This window comes from Chaetodon trifascialis, chromosome 10 (assembly GCF_039877785.1).
Source record: "Chaetodon trifascialis isolate fChaTrf1 chromosome 10, fChaTrf1.hap1, whole genome shotgun sequence".
Lineage (NCBI taxonomy): Eukaryota > Metazoa > Chordata > Actinopteri > Chaetodontiformes > Chaetodontidae > Chaetodon > Chaetodon trifascialis.
The window spans coordinates 13,708,310-13,735,608 of record NC_092065.1 but is presented as its reverse complement, the minus strand read 5'-3'; the positions used below and the strand labels follow the sequence as shown (position 1 = coordinate 13,735,608).

At 43.0% G+C, this 27,299-nt stretch overlaps 3 protein-coding genes across 3 annotated transcripts; 2 read left to right on the top strand and 1 right to left on the bottom strand.

Moving 5' to 3' along the window:
• The first annotated feature begins 3,374 nt into the window (after window positions 1–3,374).
• Window positions 3,375–11,657, top strand: adm2b (adrenomedullin 2b). Its single transcript, XM_070972346.1, has 2 exons — window positions 3,375–3,644; window positions 9,337–11,657. The coding sequence occupies exons 1-2, from the start codon at window positions 3,541–3,543 to the stop codon at window positions 9,743–9,745; spliced, it is 513 nt and encodes a 170-aa protein (XP_070828447.1). The 5' UTR covers window positions 3,375–3,540; the 3' UTR covers window positions 9,746–11,657.
• A 2,449-nt stretch (window positions 11,658–14,106) lies between these two features.
• Window positions 14,107–17,869, top strand: miox (myo-inositol oxygenase). The gene is made up of 10 exons (XM_070972878.1): window positions 14,107–14,124; window positions 14,254–14,334; window positions 15,354–15,434; window positions 16,046–16,208; window positions 16,305–16,372; window positions 16,536–16,645; window positions 17,193–17,260; window positions 17,400–17,449; window positions 17,550–17,662; window positions 17,744–17,869. The coding sequence occupies exons 1-10, from the start codon at window positions 14,107–14,109 to the stop codon at window positions 17,850–17,852; spliced, it is 861 nt and encodes a 286-aa protein (XP_070828979.1). The 3' UTR covers window positions 17,853–17,869.
• A 300-nt stretch (window positions 17,870–18,169) lies between these two features.
• Window positions 18,170–27,130, bottom strand: lmf2a (lipase maturation factor 2a). Its single transcript, XM_070972131.1, has 14 exons — window positions 26,857–27,130; window positions 25,693–25,946; window positions 25,574–25,602; window positions 25,122–25,315; window positions 24,865–25,043; window positions 24,483–24,621; window positions 24,036–24,164; window positions 23,849–23,954; window positions 23,516–23,612; window positions 20,415–20,597; window positions 20,076–20,244; window positions 19,474–19,585; window positions 19,117–19,225; window positions 18,170–19,000 (listed from the first exon to the last, which is right to left on the bottom strand). The coding sequence occupies exons 1-14, from the start codon at window positions 26,948–26,950 to the stop codon at window positions 18,614–18,616; spliced, it is 2,181 nt and encodes a 726-aa protein (XP_070828232.1). The 5' UTR covers window positions 26,951–27,130; the 3' UTR covers window positions 18,170–18,613.
• Window positions 27,131–27,299: the final 169 nt, after the last annotated feature.

The window sequence follows — 27,299 nt, the reverse complement described above, 5'->3', positions numbered from 1 at the left end:
TGTGTGTTAGTTTATCTTTCTTTGTGAGCATGTAGTACCATTTGTTCACCACAAGGAGGCGTCAAAAAACCACCACATTGCACTGTAATCTAAAGCTCTGAAAATACTAGTGTATAAAAAATGTTTTTTCTTTAATTGACCAGCATTTCATTATTTGAATTGCGATCATTGTCCCAAACCTAAAAGGTATTTTTAAAAATCCATTAAATCTGCAATATCTTAATAGGAATAAACTTTCCCTGTCTATAGAGTTGAGTGGAATTCTGATTCAAAATTGTCATAATTAATGTAATAATATCTAATGTGATGACTAACAATTTTCAACACTCTTCACAGAAACGAATGCTACCTTTTTGCACTTTTCTGATTTAGTGCTCAAATGACTGATGCAGGGCTGCACGGTGGCGCAGCAGGTAGTGCACATGCCTCACAGCAAGAAGGTCGCCGGTTCGACAGGCCTTTCTGTGTGAAGCTTGCATGTTCTTCCCATGCATGCGTGGGTTTTCTCTGGGCACTCCGGCTTCCTCCCACTGACCAAAAACATGCTCATTAGGTTAATTGGTGACTGTATGAGTGTGAATGGTTGTATGTCTGCCCTCATAATTGCAGTAAAATCTGCCCTGCCCTGTGATCGGCTGGCGACCGGTCCAGGGTGTACCCCGCCTCCCGCCCGTTGACAGCTGAGATAGGCCCCGGCCCCCCCGCGACCCCAAAAGGGATAAGCGGCATAGAAAATGGATGGATGACTGATGCAAAATATTTCAGTGTGACTGAAAGCATTCATCTCTGCACCACCTGCTGCATTCACTTGTACTCATGCATCAAGTCCAAAAGCTGGACTCTTCAGATGTAACTTTACATCTTCTTATTTTCATTCTTGGACTTACAGATGGAAGTTGCTCAGATTGTACTTACAGATTGTGAATGTGGCTACACGTCTGATTTCAGCCCGAGGTGTCGGGACGGGCTCGTCAAAGTTAAGGCTAAGTCTGAAACTCAGCCTTTCCACTGAGAGCCAAAGCATCTTTGCCTGCGAAGAGATCAGTGGGAGAGGATATGAGTCTGGATAGCATGGACACACACACACACACGCAGGTTTGTTCTTCGGATAGACAGGAGATAATGCACATGTTGGACTGAGCTGAGGCTCACGGTGTTGGAAACTGAGCTTAGGAGGTAATACTGCAAACTGCTGAGTCACAGACACACACACTCAGCCCTTTAATTAAGGCCTGAAGCCACCTCCACGTACTATACAGAGCATTCTTTCTATCAGGTTCAGACTCTGAGCTTCTCATCTGTGTCGTCCTTCACAAAAAGAATAGTTGTTGTTATAGAGGGAAAATGAGGAGAACAGGATCGCCTCTCTGTATCTTTTCCTTTACTTCTTTGGACGTTTGCAAATCAAGGGACACCATGACGATCGCAGCCGGGCTGGCTGACTTGAACCTTATACAACTGCAGTATATTAACTCCTCTGCACACACACACACACACACACACACACACACACACACACACACACACACACACACACACACACACACACACACACACACACACACACACACACACACACACACACACACACACACACACACCTCTTATATGCCTGATATATGATCTTTCTCCATAAGAAAAAGTATGCCACAGGTTCCAGTGGTCTGGTTAAAGCTTCAGTTCCCCACCTTTTTTGCCTCATAAATGCAGTAAAATCAAGTCAAAGCCTTTTGTCACAGGTTCCATATTTCTGTGAGCATTTCAAGCAAATATTGATTTTACCTCCTGAGGTAATAATCAGAATATTTAGAGGTCTGAAAAGCAGAGTGAGGAAGCATTTCCCTAAAAAATTGGCACATCCATCCATCCATCCATCCATCCATTTTCTATGCCGCTTATGCCTTTCGGGGTCGCGGGGGGGCTGGAGCCTATCTCAGCTATCAACGGGCGGGAGGCGGGGTACACCTTGGACCGGTCACCAGCCCATCGCAGTAATCATGGCACAACTTAATCAATTAATCTAGTAACTAAATGTGATTAGGAACGTGTTACTCAAATGGGGGAAGCTGGTTAAGTGCTGTAAATACTGTACAAGTAAATCTTTTGTGTATGGATCCACATGAGTCACACGAGTGCAGGCAGTCATCGTTTATTTTCTGTTTTAACTGAGATCGAATCTTGTGTCTGGCTGCAAGGATAAATGTCAGTTTTTGCAGTGAAATTTACAAATGTCACAAGAACCTATGACATCAAAGGCACAGCTTTTGAAAGGGCAAATGAGCGTAAAACTAGACCCACAAAGCTTTTACTGTAAATACAGTTCAGATGCAACATGTGATTCCTGTTGGTCAATGGTTTGTAATGCCAGAATCAGGAGCTACTATCAGGCCCTTCTTTCATCTTTTATCAGCACTGTGAGCTAATTATTGATGGATAATTGTATAAATCAGGTTCCAATCAATCATTCAACAATCTCACTCACACTGATTTTGGTTAATTTGTCTTTGTCTAAAAGTTTTTAAAGTGTCCTTCCTCCACATGCATGGTATATTTATTTTCTTACAACTGCAGCTATAAGTCTGACTCTTCATTTTGTCAATTTAATAAAGTATAAAGCTGTCAGAAACCTAAAATAGAAGAAAAATGACACAGGCGCCTTTATAAACCCACACATCTTTAGTCATAATCATAATCAGATACTATTATAAAACAGTTTTAGGTTGAAAACTATTTATTGTTACATTTCTTTCAAAATTTCCCACATCTGCACTTTCAACTGATTTTCTCAGCTGTATCGTTTTAATATATAAATGAAGTTGTGCTACAGTAAAAGGAACATGCAGAGTGTGTTTCACTGATGAATTAATGGACTTTAATGTGACCTCACTGTGTAATTGGTGGGTTTAGCAGCTGACTTTTAAGTGGGTCAAGCACACTCTGGCCGCAAATATAAGTTCACTGGGTCCAATAATCCAGTAATAAAATCTACACTGTCGCCGATCAGGTCATAATTACCTCACGTTTAAAAAAAAAAAAAAAAAACAGATGTGGCAAACGAGCTTTACCTCCATAACCAAGATGATATGAGAAGACTGGAGGGGAGCTTTAATTAAGAGGGGGTTCATTAGAGGTAAGGTTGTTGAGTAGGACAGACAATAAGCCTCCTTCCTCCTCCCTCCTCCTCCTTCTCTTCCTCCTCCCTCAATCAGTCTTTATAAATCAAAGGGCTCAGGACTGCAGGCGCTCCCGGTGTGAGCCTCAATGAATTTGAGTTTTCACGTCGTTTTTTCGCGGATTCTCTCGTGAAAAGCGTGCAGGGAGGATGAGGAGAAGACTGATGATGATGCTTTCAAGGTCGCGTTTTTATACGGGACAGTTTAGCTCTTAGAAAATAACTTAACATTTGCAAACTCCGAAAGACTTTTCACTCGATTTTTTTTACGCATTTTGAAATATACATACACAGATATATATTTAGCCTATTTTATTTTTGGCTGTCTGAGATCCGCCTCCCGGGCAGTGCGTCTCCACTGCGCCGCTATGTGTGCGCTGCTGCCGGCGTGGCTGTGCCTGTTGCTCGGCTTCCTGCCTCTGGAGATCCAGTCCCGGGCTTTGACTCTGCAAAGCCTCACTCACAGACACAGGTACCTTTGCCTCACCTATACTTACACACCGAAGCGTCAGTGCTGTTCTAGTTAAAGGTGAAGAAGACTTTAAAGTTTTACTGTGGCTCGCTTTGGAAAAGTGTGATTCAGGGCGTCATTTCTATGTTAAAGTCAGTTTCTATGGAAAGGCTTTTAATTGTGGTGTCCAGATAATAAATGGATCAAATTAGTATAGGAAAAACATTCCCAAAACAATATCAAGATATTGCTATTTTAATCCATGAGAGATTTCTGGTGAATTTATGTCACCCAACATAACTTTATCATAATATTAATATTTCTTTATTGTACATTCAACATTCATATCCATACAAAATGACATATGTTATATGCTATTATATACTGTTTTGTAATTGAATAAACTGTGTAGCATTGTTAAAAGTTTAAATAATACAAAATCAAGTAAATTTATTTATCTTTTTGGACAACATCACATATTTCTCTGGTTTTATAATCTGAACTACATAAAACCTCCAAAATAAAATACAAACATTTTTGATTATAAACTAAGTGTCAGTTCAGTCAGACATTATTTAGCTCGTTTCTCCAGTGATATTGATTTGATCTTTTTCTGTTTTATCTTACCGCAAACTGAGTATTTGTGGGATTTTAGATTTTTTTAGACTGAATTATCAATCCATCAGTCAAAAAAACTAATGAGCAGCTTCATCCATGATGAAAATAGTCATTAGTCGCAGCTCCGACAGCAGCTGGGGGGCATTAAATGCGTGTGTCTTGCCCTCTGGCAGTTATTAATGTGAGAAAAAGGTCCAGCAGCAGAATGAAGTAACTCCTCTCAGCAGCAGGAGGTGAGACAGAGGTGAGGGTGATTTCATGGGATTTGGGACAAGGATGCGTGTAAATACTGAACAGCCAATCAGCAAACAAGCCACCCTCTGAGTAAGGTAGACTATATGGACACGCTCCACAAACATCAGTGTGAGGGTTGTAATCGCTGTGGGCATGGGGGCATCTTGTGACCGAGCCCTGCAGGCACACCATCAAATTTCTGTAACTGTCACATGCAGACTCATGCATCTTCACGTTATTTTCCAGACGGTTCTGTGGTTGGACAAGACCTTTTGCTGTATTATTTTGTGTTTTGCGTGTGTGAGAGAGGTCTTTGAGCCTTATATAACAGGGATTTCTCTATAGTTTTTTATAACACGTTAATCCCATATTACTGTGAATAGAGTACAGGCAAAGAACAGTAACAAGCTCTTAATGTGTTGCTCATTTGCGTTTACGCACATCTTAAACAGTATTACTTCTTCTCAACTTCTCATTGTGATTTCTTTCCCCCCTGAAGACTAATGGGAAGTCTTAACTTGTATTTATTGTTACATAAGAAAAGAAGGTGCTCCATGAAGGTTTTAGTAGGTTGGGGCGCAGTAGGTGTCGACAGAAAAATCCCCAGCTAAATAGACAGAGGAGAGTGGATCTCAGTGTGATCCAGCACTGATGGATGTAACATAATACTGCCACTGGCACTTAACAAAAGGCCTCAGAAGAAATAAAGCAAGAGACAAAGAAAAATTCAAGGGTCCTGCTGTAATTTAGAAAAGACAGAAAGAAAAAGAGGATGAGAAAATAACGAATAGACCCAGCTAACAGTCATGAACCAGTGAGGATCTGATAGGGAAAAAGGTTTGCTTTGCACAAAGTAGTTTTGAGGAGTTACGACAGGAAAGTTTGTCTGTGTGTGTGTGTGTGTGTGTGTGTGTGTGTGTGTGTGTGTGTGTGTGTGTGTGTGTGTGTGTGTGTGTGTGTGTGTGTGTGTGTGTGTGTCCAGTTCCTCTGTGAAGAACCTCATGCTGTGCTCTAACTTGGGAGGAATGTTGGAGAAGTGGAGAAGCTCTCAGACTCTCCACAACTTCACAACCTGGACTACTACCACACACACACACACACACACACACACACACACACACACACACACACACACACACACAAGAGAGAGACAAAGTTGAAAGTGCAGATAGAAAAGAACAGATGAAACCTGACTTTTGCTTTGGCACCACCAGTTTTCACTTATTCAGTTATCTTTCCATCTGCTCAGGGCATCGGCACACATCTCTCCACAGACTTTAATGGTTCCCAGACAATGAATCCTAAAGACTGCTGGCTTCTCATCTCGCACCGCCATGAACATTTTTGCTCTTGAGTGAAATATTCCAACAGCTATCACATGATTGTTGTGAAATATGCCACAGATATTCAAGGTCTGTGGAGGATGAACTTGTGACTTTGGTGATCCCCTGGTGTTTCATTTCAGCGCCATCATTCGGTCAAAAGTTGTCCAATACTTTGGTTTATGGCCAAATACAATGCAATAACATTCCCATCAGATGTAAGGCTTAGTGCTAATTTGCAAATGTTAGCATGCTAAACTCACTAAACTACAATGGTGAAATGGTAAACATTAAACACTGTGGTGCGTAAACGCATTGCCTTTGACGCTGACATACACTGTTATTAGTTCACTGCTGTGTGTCGGTGCAGATATTTCTACTATTGGTTGTGTTACGCTGAGAAGCTGTTCAGTGGCCTACATTTTCTTGTACAGGGAGGAAACTCTTTGCCAAGTGCCTTTCCCTCCAGAGACCACTGTGGTTTAAACCTCTCCACAGGTGGCCTTTTAACCACATATGTGTGGGTGCATTTGTTTGTGTGTGTGTGTGTGTGTGTGTGTGTGTGTGTGTGTGTGTGTGTGTGTGTGTGTGTGTGGGAGAGATAAAGACAGTGGAGAGCACCTGTGCATTCACATGTAAGGCATGCTTTGCCGGCTAGTGTTTGCATACATGTGTGCATGTTTCTGTGTTGGTAAATCTTGTTGCCAGGCAGTCACATGTCACTTGCACGTGTGTGCCCAACAGACCAACATAATGCCTGTGTGTGTGTGTGTGTGTGTGTGTGTGTGTGTGTGTGTGTGTGTCTGTGTGTGTGTGTGTGTGCGCGCGTGTGCGACTTTTGTTCAGAACTGCCAGAATTAAGCATCCATTAAAAACAATTCAAAGCTAATAGAGTTGGGCAATCTCACAAGCTCCCAGTCACTGGTATAACACACAACAGTGGGTCAGGGAGTGAGTGAAGAATTAATGTGTGTGTGTGTGTGTGTGTGTGTGTGTGTGTGTGTGTGTGTGTGTGTGTGTGTGTGTGTGTGTGTGTGTGTGTGTGTGTGTGTGTGTGTGTGTGTTGGCAGTGAGAGCCGTAGGTGTCCAGCCAGAAGAGTGATCAGAATACCAGTCAGGATTACTTACAGGATAAAGATCATATGGTATTCTGGCCCACTTTTCACACCAAACAAACACAAACATTATCTGGCTTCATGTGCCCCTCTCCCATTATTCTTTGTTTCCTCACATCGTTAACAGCCAACACTTGTGAAAGGGCAGGTGTGTACGCACACACACAAATAGACACACATACGAAGGGATTTTCTCTTTTGCAGGACAGCCGTACGTCATGTGGTTGGAAGGTAGCCGAGTACTGGCAGTCAAGTCAACATCAACATCAGTTAACACAGATAGATGCTCAAAGTGGGGCTTGGGGACCAAGGTTGGCCCATTATAAAGTTTGATTAAGCTCCCCAGATATTTCTAGTGAAAGAAATGCAAAAGTGATTTTAAGAAACTATATTTAAACCGCTGTTTATCCCTAATTATTAGTTGTTTTCATGATCTGAGCACAGCAGAGAGTGACACTTTGCACTCTAAGGTATTCAATTAAGGGATCTTGGGGTCCTTGTACTATTTTGAATCTTAGCAATATGAGACAATACAATAGCTGTTTGCTTTTGGCCCATGGCCCACCATCAAGTTGCAGTTTTTGCCCTCCAAGGGAAAAGTTTAGACACCCCTGATCAAAGTATTGCATAATTTTTGACTGGTCACATGACCAAACAGACCAGCTCCCTCCAGCGGCCGAACGTCTGAGAAAGTGTTTGGATGAATGAAAAGAATTGTGGCGAGGTGAGAAAAAAGTGAGGCGAGACAGCAGGGAGGTGAGAAAGAAAAGTACTTAAAACACACTCAGGAGGAGTGGTGGTGTAGGAGCCTCTTGTTACTGTCTGCATTGTGCTGTGTGCTTTTCGCTGTCTCGCTCTCTTCCTCTGTTTCTCCCTCTCCTGTAGTGAGATTTCTCAGCTGACATGCTGGTGTTGATTAACTGGAAATATTATTTTTTAGCTGTGTTGGTAATGGCACCAGCCAGCCGGTGTCAGCTGGTTGCTGACTCAGTCGGTTTGAACCACTTTGGTCCGGATAGGTGCAGCAAGTAGAGCAACCTTTAGGCGTCGCTAGAGGACATTTTAGGCTGTTGTTCTGAAATTTCAATTATTGACTAATAGAAACAGCTCATCACTCTTTAACTGTGTTCTGCAGGTCCACGTGAAGATGAGTTAGCAGTTCTCAGCTGGCTCAGGTTTTTAAAAGGAAGCTGTCAGGAAATATGTCTGCTTTCCTGTAGGTCAACACAACACTTCTGAGGCAATTCAAGAACTGACACACTGCCAAATCAACATTTGAAGGCACTTTCTGTGTCTACCATGGTGACTGATGATGATGATGAATCAGGGTTGGCTGCAGGAAACCCTCATCACTCAGACAGCTAATGATGAAAAACAGTAATAATGATTCCATCAAAAATAACCGGACAGGACTCTTCTGAGAGCCTGTAAGTGATATGAGTGACAATGACTAGAAGATGAGGAACAGTCAAACGTGAAAGAATACTCTTTTACATGTTATGTGGTGTGTTTAGCAGGTACAAATAATAAATGGTGGCATGGATTATGGATGGACAATTATGCACTTGATTGTGTATCTAAAAACTGGGCAGTGCATGAAAAAAATCATCCTTTTGTCTGTAGTGTCTGGCCTCAAGCTGCCAGAGTGCCAGTCATTTCTATGATTTGATGTTGTATTTTTGCCATTGGTCACTCTGGAATCCACTGTAACTGCAGCGTAACCGAGTCTGCTACAACATCACTGTGTTTGTGAAAGAGGACGTTGAAGACCTTTAATGTCATCACTGAAGTGGGTCAGTCCTTGGCACTAAAAAGATAGCTGTGATTGGCCTTCAAGAGATATTATTGTTGCTCACACATTTTGCATTTGGCTAGTGCTTGTTGTAGATGTTTTAAACTGCATTAAAGATGTCAGAACATCTACTGTCACAAGGTGTCAGAGAAATCCAGTTTCACTCACTTGTTGTCTCACCTGGTTGTTGTAAAGTGTCACAGCTTTCTGCAGACATGTTTGTCCCCAGTTAGACTGAAAGATCACACATAGGCGATAAGTGAAATGCAAGCTGGCATGCTATAATGAATCACATACACACAGACACAGAGATAGTGCAGCTGGATAAGGCAGCTATAGACTCCCACCTGTTCACCACCCTCTGTCTATCTCTTCTTCTATCTCTCCTTCTCACTTTCTCCTTCAATCCATTTTGTGTCCTAAAAAAAAAACAAAAACCACACAGTGGACATTACTGCAAACCTGATTTCCTGTGAGGCATTTCATCTTGTCGTAGTGATTTAGTTTCAGAAACCCAAGCAGGGCAGGCGACATGCGCATGACTGCCCAACATCATATAGGCTGTGTGTTGTACTGCTTTTGTATTACATCTAAACATTTTCTCTCAACCTCTCTGTTTCTCTGTATCTCAGGCTGAGTTTGCCCAGAACCTCTCGATATCCAAAGTCTTCTTACGCAACCACCATGCCCACTGCGCCTGTTCTCCCTGTTGCTGCTGACAACCACATCACCCAGGGAGACAGACACATCATCTGGAGGGCCCGGCTCCACAAAGAGCCCCCGCCGAGGTTGGCCGACCCGCTGCTTGACCAAAGTGAGACTGTGTTACGGGAAGCGCCGGCCTGGCAGCGTGGGTCACGGGGTCGTCGTCATGCCAGCAGTGGCAGCGGGAGAGGCCATGGACATCTGATGAGGGTGGGGTGCGTCCTGGGCACCTGTCAGGTTCAGAACCTCAGCCACCGTCTCTACCAGCTGATTGGACAGAGTGGGAGGGAAGACTCCTCCCCCATTAACCCTCGCAGTCCTCACAGCTACGGCTAAGTCCTAAGACACCTACAGCTAAGACGGCATTATCAACAAATGTGGGAAAGCCTTTGATATCGATCCTTGCAACCCTACAAATTACAATAATAATTGCGCTGACACCAGACAACAAATATGTTGTCAGTGAACATTTATTGATACTTTCAGTATCAGCTTGCCGGATATGCTAATTAACATCTTTTCATTATGTTAATAGAAAACATAATCCATACGGAATTATCTCAAAACACACTGGCTGCTCCAAATAGGCAGCACATACGAGTCATTTTTGGGAGGAATAAATCAGCTGCTTAGTTGCAAAAGAATAACTATGGTTTACATTTTGGGTCTTATTTTTCTGGTTTTGGTCACCATTCTCATTGGTGATATTAGCAAGTACTCATCAAATGAATCGCTGAGTTTATGTAATGTGACGACATTACTGAAGAAATGTCAGAGGGTGCAAAACACGAGCAAGTCAAACAGACTTTAAACAAACCCCAGGGTCAGCTAAACTGAGAGAAATTATATTTAATGATATAGCATTGTAAGTTTCTGCAAACCACGAATCCATTAAATGTGTATGTTTTATACGTATCATATCAGCGTTTCTACAATAGGTATCAAGGTGATGTGGTTCAGATTACCAGTACATGTATATCAGGAGGAGGAGGGGATGGTGGTGCTGTGAGAGCCGCAGCAGAGAGCAGCAGACACTGTTTGAGCTGTGTTTGTGGTGACGAAACTGGATATTTTTAATAAGACCTTGGGATGTTTTCTTTGTGTGCCTACTAAACTATAGTAGTTCTTGTGCCTAAACCTAACTGGACCTTAATGACAGTGCTGTCACAACATAAAACCGAAAACTGAAACGAAAAATGCGAAATACGAAAAATAAAGTTTCAGCATATTTGTGGTTTGCAGAAATGCACAATGCCAACATTTATTGTGGCAATTGGTAAACATGCAAGTAAACATGCTAGCAGATTAACTTGACAGAGATAGCGCTAGCTCAGCTAGCCCCATCAAACACATGACCCTCGCTCTGCAGGCTCTATCAGTGCTTGAAGTCTCTCCATAGTTTACAAACTGACTTCCTGGTTCAGCTTATTATGAGGTTTCTTGCCCCAAATCAGATGTAGTGATGCCATCATGTTCCCTGATCTAAGCAATTATTCTGGTGAGTATGATGTTGTATTAACCAATGGGTATAATGACCAACGCTAAAAATAAGTGGTAATAAACCAGAGATTCTGTATTCTTTAACATCACAGCCTCCAGTTTCACAGTGGTGCGGGCCAGCACAAACTGGAGTTTCCTTCAAAACCACAGCATTATCGCCATGTACTGCCAGTTTACTGCAGTGAAACTAGAGCTCTAGGTGTTTTGGCATTTACACAGTAACAACCACTTAGACACTGTGTACGTAAGCAAGAAAACTGTGAATCAGAGAAGCCTCTGTCGTACTCGCCTACCTGACTGTCTACTATCGTCATCAATGGTGATCCTGCTGATCTGAACTTACCGGAGCTCACAGCTAATCCACCCTGTCTCTTAAAAGCACCTTCAGTTCCCTCTGCAAACAAGTAGCTTTACTTCAGTACAGATAGAAACCAAAAATAACCTCCAATCAAACCCAGTTAACCCTTCACCCAAAACCCCACAGTGCGCACAATTAGCCAGAATAACCACTAACCCTAATCCATGAACTGTCTGAACGCTTCTTAACAGATAGCTTGTCTCTTAGTGGACCAGAGAGGGTACTGTAGAGTACTGTAACTCCACGATGCATTATTTTGATTGCTGGCACTATAAAGTCTGTTTGTGAGCCTTAATTGTTTTAATCATGTGTGAAGCCTTTTAATGTTTTGCCTTTCACCGATCCAAATAAGCATCATGGTAAATGTTGACTATTAAAGTGCTATTTGAAGCTTTGTAGTCTTCTGCTTTTCTGTCTGTGTCAATCTAGCATTGCTCCAGTTTCAGTAGCTGTTGTGACCGGTCAAATGTTAATAGGAATGCATGAAAGCACTTTACATTCAGTCTGACTTGAATTTAAAAATGTGTTATTTAACTTGAAATAAATGAGACTATTGACTAAATCTTTATGTTCATGTGAGAGTCCCTTCAAGTGTCCTTCTGTAAACCATCTATGTTCCTGTCGTCTCATACTTTGTTGTTACTATAGAAGCGTTGTGTAATAAAAGTCCAGTCAAACCTTCATGTGTATTTTATCTGTCTAACAGCAGTCTGAGGTGAGAGCGGGACCTTTTTAATGTCACTGCCCACATAGGTTATAAATGGAAAATTAGGTTTTAATCATTCATGGGGACATTACATAGACTGACATTAGTCCACACCCTAACTGAACACATATTTGGCCTCAAGAGAGATTCAGGTGAAGAATATGAGTCTGAGACCAAAAAGAAAAGCAGAGTTTTGTTTCAGAGTGGTACACGTAGTAAATGTAAGACACTTTATCCACTGTTGGACAAGCATGTAGTCAAAGCTCCAAAAACAAGTTCCAAAAAAGCTGGATCCTACATTTCCCATAATGCAACTACAGAGCATCTTTCAGTAACCTTGATGACCTCAGCGTGAGGTCATCAGGGTTATTTTTTCAGACTTCAGACAGATCCATCCAGAGCCACAGAGGACTATGTTTCCAGAGGCTGAGCAACACTCTCCATGACAAAAAAATCTGTGGAGCAGAACCAGAGATTCCTGTCAAAACCTAGTGACTTCATTACCCACGATGCAACTGGACTGCCAAGAATTTCGGGTGAGATTCAAGTGTGTTATGCTAGTAGCAGCTAATGTAGCCTCAAACAGAGATGAGCAGGTTACTGAGGTCTGGTGAGCTCTCTTCTCTCTATACCTGCAGATTTTTATTTTTTATTTTCAGACTTTGATTCTCACCATGTCAAACTAAATTGACTCCGGTGACATCACTTGAGGCAATTTATTAGATTTTCCCTCTGGAGCCACAAAAGGTTTTATATGATGCTTTCAGATATGCAGTAGTACTTCTCAAGAGACCTGTAAACTGACTTTGAAGTGTTCAACGGGTGGAGTTCCCCTTTAAGTTAAAAATATGGTGGCTTGTTATGGATCTAACTTGACCACAGTCAGCCAGTAATTTTGGCTTTGGAGGAGGCTTCAAAGGTGGCCAATCAGATTTCAGGATTGGAGCGAGCCTCCTCCACCTTTAGACAAACCCCTGAGTTGAACAAAGAAAAACTAGTATAAAATTTGGGTTACATTTCATTTGGCTGGAGTGAGAGCTGACACAAAGACAGTGTTTAACAGTTTGGTAGATTACACACGTTTCATTTAAATTTTCACAAACAAACCGCAAATTTACACATTACATTTGACACATTTTGACATTTGTTGCTCTGTGTGTGTGTGTGTGTGTGTGTGTGTGTGTGTGTGTGTGTGTGTGTGTGTGTGTGTGTGTGTGTGTGTGTGTGTGTGGCCACTGACCTTTCTTAAGAGTGTCAGCCAAAGGTGAAATTCTCTCAAATCCCACGACAACCCATGAAAGCTACTTTAAAGCACAAATGTACCGAGCTTTAAAAGCAGATATTAGAATTTCCTCTTGTTCACACATTCAGCCCAAAGTGTATGACAGGGACACCTGCTGGCCTGCTGTGACCGGTTCCAAACAGAGAGCATCTGGAGGCTCCAGCTGACAGGAATCGATAAATGATGAGTACTGGGTCATTGATTGAGGCTTGTTTGAACAATTTCACCTTGAGTCCAACAAACACAACTGATTTCTGATTTCTGATCTGTCACAACCAACCTGTGGAAGTCTGTGTGTGTTTGTTTGTCCCAGATAGATATCAGATACCGGGAAATCACCTGTCTGAGCCTGTTATATATGTTATGTAATGGGATCAATACCCAGAAATGAAAATGTATTCATGAAAGCATTTGCTATTCATTATTTGCTTTTGTTTTGTGTGTAATTTTCCTTTTGTGTGTCTGTTGTGTGTAGCTTTTGAAAAACAACAGACCTGTAAATCAGTGTAAATGGTTTTTTTTTGTTGTTGTTGTTTTTTAATATATATTATATGGTTAAAAATAAACAGCTGTGGAACAAAGAACTACTGAGTCACTCTGCATCAGTACAAACAGATAACCTGCTGACGAATGAAAATACACATAAACACACACGTACTCAAGACCAAGGTTCAGCACAGGGCACCCCATTAGATGAGGTTTGGTTAAAGTGTGACTGGACATTGGTGTACATGCTTTGCTGGCCTACGGTGCAGGTGGAGAGCATCACAGTTTACACCAGCAGGATATATACGGACAGGGAAGACGGCTCCAGAGGACCAACGCACCACAGGACACTGCATCTGTCAGCCATGAGGGTCGTCAACATCGTATGTGTGGCTTTTTCACATACCAAGGCTACGCTTTGTTATCACTTTTACGTTATCTGTTTTCTTTACTTGCAGGTTTCTTTTGTTCTTTATCTTTGCAAAACCTGAAAAATGTTATTTCAAACGCAGGGTCCAGATCCATCGCTGGCATATCGGCCAAATTTGGAGAAGAATGAAACTAAAGAGAAGGAAGAGTACAGAAACTTCGAGGTAAGGTCTTCCTCAGGTGATGACACTCATCTCTCACATGATGCAGCATTCATTTATGGCCAGAGGGACAAATTCAGGGGTGAGAGACACACAATTATGACAGTAAACTCGGGTTTAAGGAAACAGGTAAAATGCACCTGATATCTACACCGGATCTCTACAATACAGATCGAATTAACGGTGTATTATCTGCTCAGGAGAGGGGAATCTGACTCACAGCTGGATGCAGCATATAAATAAGTTTCTCAGAAATGAGTGATCTCTGACCGTTTTCCCTCATCAGCCTCAGCCATGATGGGAGCAGGATGGGGATGCAGAGTTGTGTCCGTCTCAATTGGAAGAACATTAAACCTTATTTGCTCCGTCCACCAGTGATTTAGTTATGTGTTGCTTATTTAAGTGATACGTGTTGCCAGTTGAAACAGCTCTATATCTCTGCCCTGATTCTGTAGTCATTAAATCTCACTCACAGGAGAGGAGTTTTAACTTGCGTACTTTCTCTAAGCCAGATTACTGTTATGTTTTGCAATACCTTAAAGTTGCATGTTGTTTTAAAACATTGCTCACTACTGCATATTTTTTACATCCTATTTTCCCTTCATTCATGTAATAATCTGTTGTCATAAAACATGATAAAATCCAATCTGTGTTCTCACATCTTATCGACCATTTTTCCCTTTAATAATAGCAGTGATAGGTAGCTCCCACTACAAATGAAACAGCATTACAAAGGTGGGATGAATTTTCAGTGGGTCAGTGTAAACGCTGCCAGAATGGAAAATCTCCTTTTGTTGTGATGTAGCAGCTGAGTTTTTCACTTTATTTTGCGCTGTGTGACTTAAAAAAGTGATGGGGTACATTGCTACACACTGTTGGTCCCAGGGACAAGTGAGTGTGGAGACTTGTCATGGAGTTTAGACTTTAAAACACAATGTTATTGTCAAAAAATAGGAGGTTTCATGCGGAGTTACAGGTACAGCTGTAAATCTATTGTTGAGTGGCATATGTATGTGTTTCAGAGCGGAAGTCTAATTGACCGTGTGTTCAAAACGTACAAGCTGATGCACACCAACCAGACGCTGGACTTTGTGAAACAAAAGGTGAGCTAATCAGGAGCATGTGCACAGACAGCAGAGTGCCACCAAAAGCCTCTTTACTGAGAAAGAAACACATCAGTTATTAAATGAAACGCAGTGGTGCCTCAGAAAAATATTTTTTCTGTGTCAAACACCAATGATGCTACTTTATTGAACTTTTATGTAGCTAAATCTTACTGATTTCATATTCTATTTTGTATTTTGGGATTTTCTGCTTTGCCCTGGTGAAGGAGTGATCCTGAGCAAACAAATGTCATCATAGATGTTCTGTCTGGACTCAGAGTTATTTAACTAACCTCATTCCACTGCTCCCAAAGATTAGACAGGGACGCTTTCCTTTCCAGCCACGGTCACCTGCTGTGGGCCTGTTTTCGGAGCGCTGTGGAGAATGCCGTTCATATTAAAAAAGGGACAGCCCTTTAAGTTTAATGTAACATGCAGAATATGAGCACTGGCTGGTGAATTTCACTTGACTGGATGCATTCAGTTGCTTGCTCACAAGCCTCGTTTGAATAAAGCATAAGCTTTTCATGATACATGGACTGATTATCAAATTAAGCATGTTTGGGAAAGGAAACCTCCCCTCTGATGCTGTGACTCTTACCCTCCTGAAGCACTCTGAATGGACCGGCTGCAGCCACACTCAGATGGGGATGATGGACGCCATCATGTCCCTAGATCAGCTGGTGGACGAGTCCGATCCCGACGTGGACTTCCCCAACTCCTTCCACGCCTTCCAGACTGCGGAGGGCATCCGCCAAGCACACCCAGACAAAGGTACCATGACAGAGAAAGACAGAAATACACACAGCCATCGTGCACAAGCAGAAAAAACAAGTCTGGTAAACATCTGTTTTCACTGTCCCTCCACAGACTGGTTCCAGCTGGTGGGTCTGATTCATGATGTTGGGAAGACAATGGCTCTCTGGAATGAACCCCAGGTAGGAGAAGCTGGTGTTACAGTTCCATCGGGGGGGCCTGAACCTTTACATTCATCTCCGAGACCATATTTACTACAATAACCACACAAAATGTTTCATTTCATATGATCTATGTGGAAAGATGTCATGAGTTCTAACAGCAGTCCATGTGTGCGCTCTGCAGTGGGCGGTGGTGGGCGACACCTTCCCAGTGGGCTGCAAGTTTCAAAACTCCATCGTGTTCAGAGACAGCTCCTTCCAGGAAAACCCAGATGACAAAAATCCCAAATACAAGTTGGTTTTTTCATGTTGCATTGTCAAAGTGTGTGAATGACAGCATGTAGACTCCCAGTTCACAAAGCAGTACACTTTAGTGTATTAGAAAAATCATTTAAGTACAAAAGTCATTACAAGTACACTTTTAGTTTTGTGCTTAAAGTATGTTTGACATATATTTCAAAGTACAGCATTAGCATGTTTAATTAAAGCGTACTTTCATTTCACTGCATTTTAAGTATATTTATTTCCAACACACTGGTGATATAATACAATCGTACTTCGTGTGTTTTGGATGCTCATGACTCCTGATTTTCAGTGGTGTACCTCAGTACGCTGAAAGTTTGTAAAAAGTCAATGTAAAATTACTATTTACAGTTCAAGTATACTCAAGTATTACTCAAGTGGTACTTAAGGACTGCTTGGGAACAGTTCAGTATACTTGAAGGCAACAAAAATAGCACAAAGTGTACTGAGCACTTTTCAAAAAGTATATCTTCCACCTGAGCTAGCTGTTTAATGTACTCATTCTGTCTGGTTACATTAAGGTTTTTTCTCTTTTTAGCACTGAATACGGGATCTATGAACCAAACTGTGGGCTCGACAATGTCCACATGTCCTGGGGCCATGATGGTTAGAAACATTCAGCCATACACAAACTCTGCCATAACACAACACACACACACACACACTCACCCACACCCTAAAACCTTTAAAATAAGAAGTCTGTTTATCTCATACTGTACCTGAACACCTGCACTGTCGTCTTCAGAGTATCTCTACAGAGTTATGAAGTTCAACAACTGCTCCATCCCAGAGGAGGTGAGTAAATCATGACATTAAGTGACTCTTGAAGTTATGTGTTGGGCAGTTAACTTCACGGCTGTGAAAGTTGTTTTACACATTCATACGGTCTCTTCAGGGCTTGTACATGATTCGCTTCCACTCATTCTACCCCTGGCACTCCCATGGAGACTACATGCACCTGTGCAATGACAAAGACCTGCGCATGCTGCCTTGGGTCCAAGAGTTCAAGTGAGTGTCGTCCTGTTGTCTTCCTGGTCTTATCCTACTCGCTGCTTTGACCTGAAGCTGCATCTTCCATCCTTTCCACAGCAAATTTGACCTGTACACAAAGACCACCAATCTGCCCGACATCGACAAGCTGAAGCCGTACTACCAGTCTCTGATCGACAAGTACTGCCCTGGAACACTGAAGTGGTGAAACACACAGAAATCAATGGCGACACTGTGCTGTCAGAAATCAGCTGATTACATGTTGAGTAACTCTAAATGATTTCACGTGCTGTTGCTTTATATTTAGCTCCTCCAGTACACACAGCTTACTGATCACTGACTAGATTTCTATCAAGTTTTTATATATATATATATATCACAATTTCAAATAAATACAAATCCGGAGAAGTATTTCTATTTTACTGTACTTTAATGTTATTTTTAAAAAATCTTTTAAAATCACCACATCGATTTGTGTGAGGTTTCATTTCTAAACCCGACAGAAACAAAAGACACATTTGTGGAAAAAAGAAAAAGTGCAGAGTTTAGTTCGGTCCGTTCGGCAACAGACGAGAGACCACAGTGACAAATACGTGAAGCACAACCACCACCAACAGGAAACAAGGAGTAACACTTTACTCTCTTGGTCGGTGAAACAGAACCCACCTTATATTTTAAATTCTATTTTTCTCTTTACTTCCAACATCATTCGGATTTGCCGACTGGATTTCACTGTAAATGTTCAACATAAGTCAGAACAAACCAATGTGACACCACACCCAGCGAAATCTGCTGAATAAAGCGAGCGGCTTCTGATGTAAAGGATATATGAACAGCGTAGTGCAGTGAGGTGAAGGTGGCAGAAGGCAAATAATGGTATTTTCCCATAATTGATACACAGAAGAGATTCTTTGGTCAACATTTTCTGAAGGCAGGTGGTGAGAACAGTCTACTACGGGATCATCTTTTTCAAAGCTTTCTCTTTCGTAGGATCTTCTCTTTTTCTTTCCTGTCTTCCTCCTCCTCCCCCTCATCCTCCTCAGCATCTTCATCTCCTTCGCCCTCCTCTGTCTCATCTTCTCCATCTTCCTCCTCCTCCTGCTCCTCCTCTGCTGCCTGCTGTTCATCTGACCTCTCACAACAATCTGCAGAGCTGTCAGGTACATTTTCTGAGTGATCGCTTGCAGTCGTGTGCTTGTTCCGGTTTTGCAGTTCCTGGAACAGACAGATGGCGGCGCTGCAGACAATGAGGGCCCAGATTAGTGTGTGGGTAGGAACCCCCCTGACCTGGGAGCGGATCCACCTGACCGCCTGGGCAACAGTGGTGTTGGACATGTGACGTAGAGACGTTTTGTCCTACACACAAATAAACATGAATATTAATCAAAGGTGGATACAGTTTCTGATGAAAACTTTATGACAAAATGGCATCACAGAAAAACATATTAGCAAATGTTTCAAGAAAAACGTACCTTCAGTCCATACTGGCTGAGCATGCTCTCCAGGAAGGTGTTGCCCAGGTGCACTGTGGGATAGAACTCCTCAGCGTAGACCCTCCTCCACCAACGCTGCGGGTACGAACTGCCAACAAAGAGCAGCCACGCAGTAAATACAGGCTGTCTGAAGTTATCAGACACTTGAATTTAATGCTTTATAAAACCCTTTGAAGATCACTTCAATCAAATTTAAGATTATGAAGCTTGATATGACTGTGAATGGTGTTGAGTGACATCTTTAAGCACACACAGGTTCTGTTAAAGCTGAGAATAACCAGATTTCTTCAGTGCAGTGAGACAGAAGGAGACGAGGCAGACAGAGTCAGCACTGACCCGTCAGCCTTTGCCTCAGTAAACCAGTATCTGTAGCGGTGGGCTCTGAGGTATACAGGAGGCTGCTGGTGGAACGGGTACTGAGATACATCTGTCTGGATCAACTCTATCACTGCAGAACAGAAAACAACGATTTCAGATGTGCGAACAAACAAACAAACAAACCCTTCCTTCTTTTCAACAGTCACTGAATCATTTAGGGTAGAGGACATTTTCTGCATTGTGCGGGTCATGTCTTACGCTAACACCCTGTCAGATATGCTTCAAATTGCTGCTGGAAAATGTTAAAACCACAATTAGTGTTAATTTGTATTGTTCTCATCACTTGTCAAAGTAAAGACAGTGTGGCAGTGTGTGCACTTGTGTCTACAGCGTTCCCTTTCTAGATAGTCCCACTGGGGGGCACCACAGACAAGTTTTCAAACTCTCACACGGCATCATATCACTGTTAGCGTGTGTAGCGAGAGGTGCAGTATCCTTGAAAGTTTTAACCCATAAAAAGCAGTGAAGTGGTGGTTTTCGTCCTCATTTGATTCTGTGTTGAATTGAAGGGTCAAGGAGACAGAGTGACAGGAGACGCAGCAACAAAAAGCTCTGCGTACCATCTCTTTTGCCCTGCAGCAGTCTGTACATGAGGCTGGTGAACCATGGAGCCTGTGTATGAGGCCCAAGGGCAGCGAACCACATCTGCCAGTCCAGCCTGGGCTGGTGAGGTGTCACCACTGGAGGAGGTGCACTGAGGTTCCCCGGCTTATACATGAACTCAATCTCCTAGAAAAATAGAAAAGAGATGCTGATAAGAATAACTTACTACACTGAAGCAGTAAATGAAATTATTCACTACTGCCTCCACGATATTGTTACAGACTGAGCATCTTAAACAGCATGTTTAAGCTGCATATTTGAATCCTGCTTTGTCCATGCTAACTGTTTTGCCTCACCGTCCACGACACTCCATCGTTGCTGCCCTCTATGACTACCTCTGGCCGCCCGCTGACCCCGGTCATCCTCCTGAACAGGCCATAGGAGTTGACCAGCTGGTAGCGATCTACCAGCTCATAGGCCTGACGCACTCCTGGCCACAGCCTGGCATTAGAGTCAAACTCTATATAGGTGAATGGCACCTGGAAGAGAAGAACGTGGTCAGAAAGCGGACATATTTTGCCGGGTTCGATTCCCACCTGGGGCGCGGTGGGCTCCGGGGGACGTGTCCTCCACCATGCCATCGGTGCCTGCTGCTCTAGGAAAGGGGCCTTTCTGTGTGGAGTTTGCATGTTCTCCCTGTGTTCACCTGGGGTTTCCTCCATAAAAAAATCCCCACTAAAAAGATGCAAGCAGATCACCACCCGACCAGTGGTGACAACAAGGAACTTGGTCCCCGGGCACCGCTGTTGGCTGGCAGCCCATCTCTCCCAGTCTGCCGCGGAAGAAGGACTGACCAGGATGGGTCAAAGGCGGAGGAATAATTTCACCTTAAGCATGACATGTGCATGTTGTGTGTGTTGTTGTGTTCGCCGATGCATGGCATGCTGTGTGATGATGTCGACATTGATAATGACAGCCTTAGCACTGCGTTTATCTCAGTATTAGACTCAGCTGGCTTCCGTTAGAATGTACATGAACCGACTCACTGTTTTCACCACACCCTCGACCTTGTTCTGACACATGGCATTGAAATTGAAGACTTAATAGTCTCCTCACAGAATCCTCTTTTATTGGACCATCATTTAATAACTTTTGAATTCATATTACCAGACTACCAGCCAGTAGGCAAAAATTCTTATACCAGACTCCTGTCTGATAGTTCTGTAGCTGAATTTAAGGATATGATCCCATCAGCATTTAATTCAATGCTTCAATGCCATGTCTCCCTATGCTAACCTTTATCCCTCCCAAATTGACTACCTGGTTGATAGTGCTACAGGTTCATTGGGTATGACACTTGACTCTGCTGCCCCCCCCCCCCAAAAAAAAGAAGAAGAATAAAACAGAGGGGGTTAGCTCCATGGTATATCCCTCAAACCTGCAAATTAAAGTAAACTTCACGAAAAATAGAAAGGAAATAGCGTTCTACCAATTTGGAAGAATTTCGGTTGCCTGGCAAGACAGTCTTAAAATATACAGGAAAGTCCATAAACCTGTATTTTAGACCCCATCCCAACTAAGCTGCTTGAAGAAGTTTTACCTTTAATTGACTCCTCTGTATTAGACAAGATCAATCTGTCTTTATCAACAGACTACGTACCACAGTCCTTTAAAGTAGCTGTAATAAAACCTTTACTTAAAAAGCCTACTCTTGACCCACGGGTTTTAGCCAACTATAGACCGATATCCAACATTCCCTTTCTCTCAAAAACTCTTGAGAAAGCACTTATTAATCAGCTGTGTGACTTTCTACACAAAAATAGTTCATTTGAGGATTTCCAGTCAGGATTTAGAGTGCATCATAGCACAGAGACAATACTGGTTAAAGTTACAAATGACCTTCTAACTGCATCTGTTAAAGGATTTGTCTCTGTACTAGTCTTATTGGATCTTAGTGCTGCATTTGACACCATTAACCATGGTATCCTATTGCAGAGACTGGAACACTTCATTGGCATTAAGGGAACTGTGCTAAGCTGGTTTAAATCCTACTTGTCAGATCGCTCTCAGTTTGTACACGTTAATGATGACTCCTCTGTGCTCATCAGCTATGGAGTTCTGCAGGGTTCTGTGCTTGGACCAATTCTATTCACCTTATATATGCTTCCTTTAGGGAAGATTATCAGGAAGCACACAATAAATTTTCATTGCTATGCAGATGATACCCAGCTATATTTATCAATGAAGCCAGAAGAAACCAGTAAGTTAACTAGACTACAAGCATATCTTCAGGACATAAAGACCTGGATGACCTGCAATTTTCTGATGCTAAACTCGGACAAAACTGAAGTTATAGTACTAGGCCCTAAACATCTTAGAAACTCACTTTCTGATGAAATAGCAGTTATGGATGGCATTGCGCTGTCCTCCAGCACCACTGTAAAGAATCTGGGAGTTATCTTTGATCAGGACATGTCCTTTCACTCCCATGTAAAACAAATTTCAGGTATATTTTGTCTCAAAATGATGTGGAAAAACTAGTCCATGCATTTGTAACTTCCAGGCTGGATTGTTGCAATCCCTTACTATCAGGCTGCCCAAATTCGTTGCTGAATATTCTCCAGTTGATCCAGAAGCTGCAGCACGTGTTCTGACAAAAAAACAGGAAGAGAGATCATATTTCTCCAATATCAGCCACTTTGCACTGGCTCCCTGTAAAGTTTAGAATTGAATTTAAAATTCTCCTCCTTACTTACAAAGCCATAAATGGCCAAGCACCTTCTTATCTTAAAGAGCTCACAGTACCTTTATTACCCCACTTGAACACTTTGTTCCCAGAATGCATGTCTACTTATGGTTCCTAAAGTCTCAAAAAGCAGAACAGGAGTCAGAGCATTTAGCGATCAAGCTCCTCTCCTGTGGAACCATCTTCCAGTCTTTGTCCGGGAGGCAGACACTGTCTCTACATTTAAGAGTAGGCTTAAAACTTTCCTTTTTGATAAAGCTTATAGTTAGGGCTGGCTCAGGCTTGTCCTGGACCAGCCCCTAGTTATGCTGCTATAGCATTAGACTGTTGGGGGACCTCCAAAGATACACCGAGCTCCTCTGTCTTTCTCTCCCTCTCCATCTGCACGCTTTCATGTCCTACCACGGCGTGTTACTAACTTAGCTCCTTCCCCAGAAGTCTCTGTGTTTTGTCATCTCGCAGGTTCCCATGGATAGTGGCTGAATCTGGATTGTGGATTGCAGCTGCGTCTCCTGCCTTGGCCCTGCCTGACATCCACTGCAACTGCTACTACTGTTATTACATTCACTGTCATTGTTACTGTGATTCTCTGTCTCTCTCAGCAGAGCTCGGCCTGTACCAGCTCTATATGGAAAGTGTCCTGAGACAACCTTTGTTGGGATTTGGCGCTATACAAATAAAACTCAATTGAATTGAATTAACAGCACCCACCAGACTAAGAGTGAACATAGCAGCGGCTGCAGCAGCAAACATGGTCCACTGGACAGTTCTGCAAAACCTCCTCAGGAAACCAGAGACACACGCACACCTAGAAAAACACACGTATGTTGATTTTGTACTTTTGCTGCACGGCATAAATTCCTGTAAAAAGATACCTCACTAACAATATAGACAAACCACACACACACACACACACACACACACACACACACACACACACACACACACACACACACACACACACACACACACACACACACACACACACACACACACACACACACACACACACACACACACACACACACACACACACACACCTACCTGAACATGGATGTGACCATCTCCCAGGTGAGAGAGAGGACACCAACCCAGACACAGGGGATAGTGACAGTCTTCAGAACCTGGTTAAACTGGTGGTATGTGAATGCTGCAAAGACAAAAAAAAACGTGAACACTGAAAAAATGCCATTGCTTCTATTCACATGAATGCACATGCACGCAAACACACCTATCCTGGAGGAGACGACGTTCTGCCTCGTATCCAGCTGCAGGTCAAAGCACACAATTGTTCCGAGGATCATGAGAGACCAGACTGCCAGCTCCAGCAGGGAACACAGCCACGGCCACAGCTTCGAGTCTGACCACAGCAAAGACAGAGAGGGTGATGATACTCTGGCAAGTTCATTTAGTCCAGAAAGGACAAACAGCTCCGGTCCAAATTCAGGCTTTCATGTGTGTCCCTGTGTCAGCAGGATTCAGATGGAAAACTTTGACCAATCACAGATGGGTGTTTAATTAGCTGCCGTACACACATGAAAGCAAATGACAAAAATATTGCCTATGAAACGACACTGAGCAAAGCGGTTTATTCATTAAATCCTAAACTTTAAAGCCTGGATGGAGTGACGCAATGTGTGCAGCCTGCACACGTATACAGCTGATATGTTTATCATACCATTGTTGCTGATCTTGTCTGTCCTGCGAAGCCAGAAGTGCACATGTTGGTCGTCCAGAAGCGACAGGCAGAGGGTCAAAGTCAGCAGGTTGAAGAAATTGTAGTTACCAGTCAAAATGATGAGCACTTGAAGCAGCACCTACACAAGAAATACACCCAAATTAGCCAATGCAGCACAGTGCTTTATGTGCAAACTCAGACTAACTGGAGATTACTGTGAAGCAGCTTTTGGGGAAATCCACAATTCTAATAATTAACGATTGCACAAGCCTGAAGACAATGCTGTATTAACAAATCAATTTCAGCTGACGCTAATTGCTAGTTACTGAGCAAACTAAAGAGAGAAAACAAACAAAAATCAAGGACTTGAATTTCTACTCACCTGCAAGTAAAAAGCAAAGAGCCGGAGTCTGCGCAGTGGACTGAAGAAAAGCAGGGGCACGGCGATCTCTATGACGAAGGTCCCCATCACACTCAGCTTCTGCCACCAGACTGGCAACTGGTGGGCAAACCAGGCCAGCGGAGTGGGGATGCACTGAGTCTCATAGTGATACGTCAGAGCTGTTCAACAAAGTGGAATAAAATATGATTCAAATGAGTAAGAAAAACAGATGAGATCACAAACACACTCATACACACCTGTGAGGCCCCACCATGTGGGACAACGGGACGTGAGTTTCACCACACCAGAGGCAAACATGAGTCTGAAGAGCAGCCAGCGGATTAGCCAGAAGGTCATGCGATCGTGCTCTCTGACCCCCCGTGACCCTCTGACTAATGTCAGTGGAGCGACAAGGATGCAGAGAAACCCCGTCTCCAGGAGCAAGTTGTCCCTGCACAGCAATGAGTAGAAAGAGCAACAGGGAATAATGAAAGGTTTGTCATCCTGGTTTAGTGATGTGTTCACTGTTGTTGCACAGCAGCAAAGCCAAACATTGCTATGATGTTACAAACAGTGGACTGAGGATGACATAAACCTCTCAGCAAACTGACAAAACCATCTTGGGATCCTTTAGCCAGCTGTTATTCATAGCACTATCGTGTTAACTACAAAAAATTAAAGATCCAAAGATCTACAAATCATCACTCACCACTGGAAGTAGAGAAATACCTGGCCCACCTGAGACAAGAAACAAAAACAGCCAGTGAGAGACAGGACAGCAAGGACAGCAACCTGCGGACGAAAAGCAGGTCAATACCGTGAGCTCACCTGGTACATGGACAGGTATAAGGCCCAGAGGCAGAAGAACACCACGCTGTCTCGAAGACCCTCCACCAGCGTGGCGGCAAGGCTCAGTGCAGCCCCCAGAAGACACAGCAACTCCATAGCGGTGTGCGTGTCCAAGCCGAGCCGAGGTCCCAGCCACAGCAGGGTGGGAGAGGACAGCAGCTGCTCCCCAAGAGACTTACCACTGTAGCGCAGCTGCCAGCGAGCAGGCAAGAGCCCTTCATTGCCATAGAGACCTAGATGTAAACATGGGATGCAACAGTGGTAGCGATATAATTTTTATACTCTTTTTGAAGAGCTCTGATGGTCTTGGGCATCAGTTTTTAATGTACACTCCTGGAGGGATGAAGGCCATTCCTCTACAACATATCGGTTGTTTTGATGTGTTGGTGGTGAGCACCATCTGTGACTGTGAGGGCCACAATAAAATTTGTTATGTTACGTTTCTCCACTCATTTATTCAGGGTTTTTGCTGAACTCTTCACCTGTCTGTATCTATAGTATTAGTACTATAACCATCATCATCATCATTAATGTATTTCAAAGGGTGTGCAACACATTTGATGACAAAGCATGCTTCATAGTTTGATGTGATCTACTTTCTGTACTGTCAAATGAATCCATTCATTGGCAACTGCAGATTTAATTGTAAAAAATAAGTTTAAAAAAAATGTGGCAAATACGTTTTTGGACTTTGGCTTTAAACTGACTGAGAATGCATCGTGGAAATCATGCACTGGGACGTTATGCTGGCACTGACTTCATACATATTCCTGCATTTCCTTTAACACATGGGCGTGGAGGACGGCTTCTGGACTGCTGCTGGGCTGCTAACATTAAGGGTCCTTATCGGATAAAAACAGAGGTTTTGTGGGTACTGTAGTACAATACATTACTAGCATGTGTGCGTATTTACAACAGTCTGGGTCCCTCTCAGCAGCTGTTAGCTCGTAAAGTTAGCCAGGCGCAGGGAAACCTTTAGGAAACTTCCAGGCGCTTCTTCGCCACATCTGACAGCATGAAAAGCTCAGGAAGACAGAGCGCCAAATTCCCAGCTAACAAGCTAACACAGTCACATCACACATGCCAGCAACAGGGAGTTAAGTTAGCTAGCTTCTACAAAAGCAGCAAAGTTGAGAGTCTCACCTGGTATCTGCACGTAGAGGGAAACAAAGGCTGCCAGATAAATGACGGCCATACACCAGAGGAACATACGCCGTGGCAGGGTGGTTTCTCCCATGTCTGAGCCGAGCAGCCAGACGGGTTTGTCGCTGCTTTCACTGCCGAGGTGCCGCTGCCTGTTCCTATGGCAGGACGGGGAAGCAGGGAGCGGGATTTAACGTAGCCGGGGGACACGTAGTGGCGAGCGGCTGATGATAAGTTCATTCGAACGGCCTCAAGATGTCGCTGCAGTTCGTTTGAATTTATGCTGCATTCACGTAGCGTCAGATGCGGTGTTCAAATTATTTTTGAGTAGATTTTAGTTGTTCCTGAGCACTGTCAACAGCCCCGTCATTAGTGTTTTCCAGATATATCTGAGTTTTCGTATAAATGTGTAAGTCATAAATGCAATATGAAGTAAGGACTTA

Coding starts and splice junctions, on each gene's coding strand:
- adm2b (XM_070972346.1), top strand. CDS start 3,541: ATGTGTGCGCTGCTGCCGGCGTGGCTGTGCCTGTTGCTCGGCTTCCTG. Junction 3,645..9,336: donor AGCCTCACTCACAGACACAG/GTACCTTTGCCT, acceptor TCTGTATCTCAG/GCTGAGTTTGCCCAGAACCT.
- miox (XM_070972878.1), top strand. Junction 15,435..16,045: donor TGGACTTTGTGAAACAAAAG/GTGAGCTAATCA, acceptor ACCCTCCTGAAG/CACTCTGAATGGACCGGCTG. Junction 17,450..17,549: donor ACTGCTCCATCCCAGAGGAG/GTGAGTAAATCA, acceptor CGGTCTCTTCAG/GGCTTGTACATGATTCGCTT.
- lmf2a (XM_070972131.1), bottom strand. CDS start 26,950: ATGGGAGAAACCACCCTGCCACGGCGTATGTTCCTCTGGTGTATGGCC. Junction 23,613..23,848: donor ATGGTCACATCCATGTTCAG/GTAGGTGTGTGT, acceptor GTGTTTTTCTAG/GTGTGCGTGTGTCTCTGGTT. Junction 19,001..19,116: donor TCAGCCAGTATGGACTGAAG/GTACGTTTTTCT, acceptor ATTTGTGTGTAG/GACAAAACGTCTCTACGTCA.